This window comes from Dendropsophus ebraccatus, chromosome 10, assembly GCF_027789765.1.
Source record: "Dendropsophus ebraccatus isolate aDenEbr1 chromosome 10, aDenEbr1.pat, whole genome shotgun sequence".
Lineage (NCBI taxonomy): Eukaryota > Metazoa > Chordata > Amphibia > Anura > Hylidae > Dendropsophus > Dendropsophus ebraccatus.
This window is the reverse complement of record NC_091463.1, coordinates 90,382,953-90,388,952: the sequence shown is the minus strand read 5'-3', so window position 1 is coordinate 90,388,952 and position 6,000 is coordinate 90,382,953. Positions and strand designations below refer to the sequence as shown.

Sequence of the window (6,000 nt, the reverse complement as noted above, 5' to 3'; positions counted from 1 at the left end):
TTTTAAATAAACAAGTAAATAAAAACATGAATAAACATATTTTGTACCGCCATGTGCGGACATGTCTGAACTAAGACTAAGTAGGATATAACGTTATTAACCTCGCAAAGTATACAGCGTAAACTTAAAGAACTTCGAACACCAAAATTGCTGATGTCTACTCGGTAATCCTACAGTCCATCCTGGGTGAAAAACTAGTTGTTAGACCATTCATGGAACCAGAGAGGATGAGGGATTGGTGATGCCCATCCCATGGTTGTATTACTCGGCTTCCAAACTTCAACATGTACGAGTTTGGGGTAGTGACCAATTGCCATTTTCTTTAGGCAAAATAATCCCATTTTTGGCCAGGACTGCTTACTATTTTCCTTGGAAGCAGACAACATCAATCTGGTGGAACTAAGGGATTTATCTCCCTGTGGCCAAGTCCAGACAAGTATTTTTTTTTTTTTAAAGACAGGGGCAGGGGGGAACATAAAAGACGATCTCATCGATTGGGGTGGGACGCAACTGCAGTCACTGATTGGCTGAGCGAGCTGTCCATCAGCTGGGACCCGCTGCAGATGGCAGACAGGGGAGAAGTAAGTAAGGACTGATTATTATATGATAGAAATGTAAAATGGCCCCCAGACGACCATGTGACCTTTTTTGGGGGGGGGTTGGGACAGCTAATGACATCATTTTTGCCATCCCCTCTTTTTTCTTTACTACACCTTTTTTTGAGGATCCGGATTAAAAAACTGAACACAATACGGATGCAAAACGGATGATTTTTTTGCGGATTGCAGATGAAAAATAGAGGATCCAGATTTTCATCCAGGAAAATATACTGATGTGTGAACGTGGCCTAAGGTTGATAGGATACTATTGATTTGTGTTCTGGGAAATTTAATTTAGCATTTCTAGACTGATCTGATGGCATCCTCAGGTCAAGTACAGGTAGTATAGACATAACATTATGTACATATACAAGGATCACCCAGTATGGCTCCGTTCACACAGAGGAAGAACGGCGGAATTGTCTGCGGTGTAATGCCACCAGCCTGCGTGTCTTAATCTATGGGAGGCGCACGCGCTGCATCTCTCGGCTCTGAAGAATGAACATGGAGAGGAGCTGCGCGTGCGTCTCCCATAGATTAAGACACGGAGGCTGGCGGCATTACGCGGCAGACAATTCCGCTGTTCTTCCTCTGTGTGAACGGGGCCTACAGGGCAGATTCTGCTGGAGGAATCCTATAGAAGTCAATGGGGGCTTGAATTCTGCACAAATTCTACTCCTATTCTGCCAGAGCTGAATGGGCGAGGAATTTCAAGCAAAAAACCTTCCTCGAGAATTCCTCAGTGTGCACATACCCTTACACGGGGCAGTGCACGATATGGAGTCCAATAATTAGAGATACAAGAATTCAGCTTTATGACCTGTGATTTATTATCACCAGCACCACACAGACACGACAAGAGGACAACGTACAGTCACAAGCTTCCCGCCTCTCTCTGGAGTGACAACTATAAGACAGAACATTTCCACAAAGAAATTTTACTCCAAATAAAATCTTTGATATATTTTACATACAGAAAAGCAGAAAAACACAGAAGCGGGAGCAGCGGTGCTAACATGTGCAGAGCGTAGAGATCAGCAGACACTGAATAAACATACAAACACTGTACAGTACAATCAGCCATCATTGTTGTAGTGACTGCTTATAGCAAAAACATTATTTGCCGATCGGTTGCGACCTTGCTGACCTGAAGAAACTCAAGCGGAATCATAAGATCCTGCTGAAAACTGGGTTATCAAGCATCTACTGCAACCAGCAGGCCTGCCACAGCAAGTGAATAGCAGAAAAACATCCAATGCCAGGGCTCTTGCAAAACTACATTTCCCATCATGTTTGGACCACTAAAGCTTTGGCTGTCCAGGCATGATGGGAATTGTAGTTTTGCAATAGCTTGAGGGACGCGAGTTTGACATCCCTTTCCTAGACACATCAAGTCTAAGTTTTGGATAGTGGACCACGATTACTATGGGAGTAGGGGAAAGCTTTTGGGTCACTATGTAAATAGGTTATGTTACAAAGACAGATACAATACATTCATAACCAAGACAAAGTGCAATGTAACTAAATACTGTTAGATACAGCAAATCTTCTACCAAAGAGGTGTCATGGATGGACAAGGTGACAGTGGGCATGATGGGCTTTTCTTCTAGAAGACACCGATGATGTTAACAAGACTGTGTCCCCATTCACTGACCATTGATCTTCTCCCTCATGAGCTGCAGCATCATGTCCGAATAATGCTCCAGTAACCGCAGGGTCGGGGTTGAGCTCCTCTCATGGGCCAATGGCTCTTTGGTAAGAGAGTTTCTCTGCCCGACTCCCACCAAGTCTATTTCACGCTGAATGTGATCAAAGGCGTCAATGAATAATGATCGGAGATGGGACTTCTCTTCATGGGAACTGCCACAGCTCTCAATCTGTCAATAAAATCAATAAGAATGAAGGGTCGGGGTTCTCAGCATACATATATGTAGGGGCTTTCATAAACGCTGGAATGTGAGATCAACTCTCAACCCTCAAATTATAAAGAGTCACTGTTGTTTTTTTGTTGTTTTTTTTCAGAGATCAGGTGATTTTAGGAAACTTTGTAATTGGGTTTATTAGACAAATATGCCATTATCTGCATTCACAAAGACTCCCCCCCCCCCTCTCATTTTCTGCTCATTATCAGGAAATCACAACTCTTTTACATGAGTCGTGCCCTTTGTAGCCTATGGAGAGGGGAGGGGGGAGATTAGTCGTCAGCAGAGAACAAAGGATTACACAGTGGGAGCTGTGTGAAAGCCGGAATTCAGAGGTCAGAGAGGACAGTGACTTCAGAGGAGATAGCCCGGTGATGTAGCTGTAAATTAACTCTTTGCTGTCCTGTTTTGGTGCCTCATCTCCCTCCACCCCTCCCCTCTTCATAGATAACCATGAAGACAGGGGGGAGAGCTTCACACTGCTTTTTCATGATAAAAATGTATTTTTTGGCTAATAAACCCAATTACAAGGTTTCTTAAAATTGACTGTACTATTAATTTCTGTAAAATCACTTCTGTTACTAATCACTTGAAAGTCCCTTGTTTCCATTTTGTTGCACAGAAACAGGCTGGGGTCTCTCGATCAGTATTTATCGCCGTGCCTTTACGAGGCAAGACTAATTGAGCAGCCAGGCCACATGAACAATAGTTATATCATTTGTGCGGCCATTAATACATTGCTATCGGCTGCACATTCCCTTTTTAGACCAGATGCATAATAGATCAAATCAGCCGACACGCTCGTAGGCTATCAGGTGAATAAGTGCGATTATCGTGCAAAAAATTGTTATATCGTTCTAATTTAAGCGATAATCGTTCTGTGTAATTGCAGGCAATGATTGAAAAACAGTTCGTGTGTCATTGATCATTGATTTAGATCTGAACCTAAAATCATCGCTAATCGTTCGCTGTTATTCCACATTCGTTCGCTCAAGTTCCGCATTTGTTCACTAATCATCCAGTGTAATTGCACATTGCTCATTGTTTCGCTGGGATCAGATGGAGTAAAAGATCATAGTAACGATCATAACTAACGACCATCGTTAAGTGTAATATGGTAAACGATTTCAGGTTAACGATAAACAATCTCGTTTGCGATCGTTTACTGTCAGTTGTTAATCGTTAAAAATCGCTTGGTCTAATAGGACCCTTAGAGTCCCACCATTCATCATCTCTTACCTCTTTGTAGGTCTGTAGTGTCTTTTGGAAGGCGCTGTGAAGCTCCTCTACTACCCGCTCACACCGGCTGGTCATTGCTTCCACATCTGACAGAGAAGCCATAGAGAGATGAGCAGAGTGATCTGTACACACCAGTATATTATACTTCAGTATAAGAGCATGTTCACACTGAGCAAATATGGCAGAATCCCGCTGTGCTCGGTGTCCCGCTGTGAGTGAATGAGAGGGCGCGCGCTCCTCCACTCTCTGCTCAAAGCAGTGACATGTCACTTCTTTGAGCAGAGAGCATCAGCTGCGGAGGAGCTCGCGCTCTCCCATTGAGATGATATGACACAATGAGGCAGGCATAATTCCGCGGCGGAAAGTTCCGCTGCGGAATTATGCCTATTTTACTCAGTGTGAACATACCCTAAGTGTTCGGTGGGCTTGCATTGAGGAGTTTGACCAATATGCACATTGCAGCTTCACTCCAATTCCCATTATATAAATCTCAACCAGCCCACTCCAGCCAAACCATGTGACCTTAGCCCCCTCGGTAATCACACCTAACTGTACAGGATTTGGTGGAATCCTACTTTATACCATTGATTTGACTTACTTGGCTCTCCAGGACTGCTGCATGAAGACGCTTGAAGAGACGATGGGTTCTGAAGTTCTTCCCTGACCTGGCTGCCAGTATTGACACTTGTGGGAATATCCGCTATCGATGCTCTTCTCTGGATATCCTGACCATCTGGTGGCTGACCGGCTGAGGAAGAGCTTCTCCTCTTTGGGGTTTTGGCGCCAGGCGCTTTCTTCGGGACGTCACCCTTGGGCTTTGCTTCGCTCGCCTCTTCCTTCTTAGACGTCTTTGAGAGGTTATTGACGGATTTGGCTTTCTTCTTCAGACGTGGAATAACTCCACAGGTTGATGGCGGCGGCATTAGAAGCTTATCGGATAACACGTTCGAGGAGCTGACTGAAGGTTTTGCTTTCTCTTGGTGAGAGGAGGAAGAGGAGGAGGAGGAGGAGAAGAGCTGTTCACAGGAGGTGGACTTATAGGACTTCTCCTCTCCAGGAGGCAGCTTACTCTGCTCTATGGAAGACAAGTCTATGCTGGAGAGTGGCCGGGACATATGGGACAGCCTCTTGTACTCGTCTGCCTGGGCGCCATCAATGTTCTCACCCATCGATACACTACGGAATATTTTTGCCTTGAAGCTAGCAGTGGCGTCCATGTAAGATCTCCCTTTATTGGATTTGTTCTTATTTGGCCAACAAGGAGGGAATGAGAACCTTGCAGATGACTCCTTCTCGTCCTGTTGAAGTTTTTGTAAACTCAACGATTTTGAGATTTCTAAAAAGTAACAGAACAAGAAATAGCTAACAAATATATATATATATATATATATATATATATATATATATATATATATATATATATATATATATATATATATATATATATACATATATATACATACACACACACATAAATATATTTATTTATTTATTAATAGATAAAAAGGACATAAAATGGACAACTAAAAACTCTGTTACTCCGGGAATAAAATTAAAGAAGTTATCCAGCCAAACATAGTTCTTTAAAATCAACTGGTTTCAAAAGGTTATATAGATTTGTAATTTACTTCTATTTAAAAAACTCCAGTCTTCCATTACTTGACACTGCTGACAGTGCTCTCTGCTGCCACCTCTGTCCATGTCAGGAACTGTCCAGAGCAGGAGAGGTTTTCTATGAGGATTTGCTGCTGCTCTGGACAGTTCCTGACATGGACAGAGGTGGCAGCAGAGAGCACTGTGTTAGACTGGAGAGAATACACCACTTCCTGCAGGACATACAGCAGCTGATAAGTACTGGACGACCTGAGATTTTAAAATAGAGGTAAATTACAAATCTATATAACTTTCTGACACCAGTTGATTTGAAAGAAAAAAAAAACAATTATTGCTGAGATCAGGACATGCCGCTCCCCTGGAAATGGCCGTTTAGCATACACAGTATGAAGTCTTTTGCTGAGTGTCCATTTCCTATGGGAATCAGAACACTGACAGCAGCGGAGAAGGCGGCCTAGGAACTGGCAGTGGAGCAGGACAGGTAAGTATACGGCACTGTCAGGTCTCTTGCTGCAGGGTGGATTCATAGTTTTTCATAGTCAAGCCCTTTAACAACGGAGGAAAAAAAAAAGAGGCTATGTGTTGGTCTAGCCCAGGGATGTGTCAAAGTCACAGCCCTCCAGCTG

At 43.3% G+C, this 6,000-nt stretch overlaps 1 protein-coding gene across 1 annotated transcript in view; it reads right to left on the bottom strand.

The window, feature by feature from the left end:
* Window positions 1-1,880: 1,880 nt before the first annotated feature.
* WDR62 (WD repeat domain 62) overlaps window positions 1,881-6,000 on the bottom strand; it is a 33,756-nt gene continuing 29,636 nt past the window's right edge. The window contains exons 29-31 of the mRNA XM_069943857.1: window positions 4,359-5,096; window positions 3,761-3,846; window positions 1,881-2,476 (exon numbers count right to left, since the gene is read on the bottom strand). Coding sequence (XP_069799958.1) covers window positions 2,246-2,476; window positions 3,761-3,846; window positions 4,359-5,096 — 1,055 coding nt within the window. The 3' untranslated portion in view covers window positions 1,881-2,245. The remainder of the gene's footprint in view (window positions 2,477-3,760; window positions 3,847-4,358; window positions 5,097-6,000) is intronic.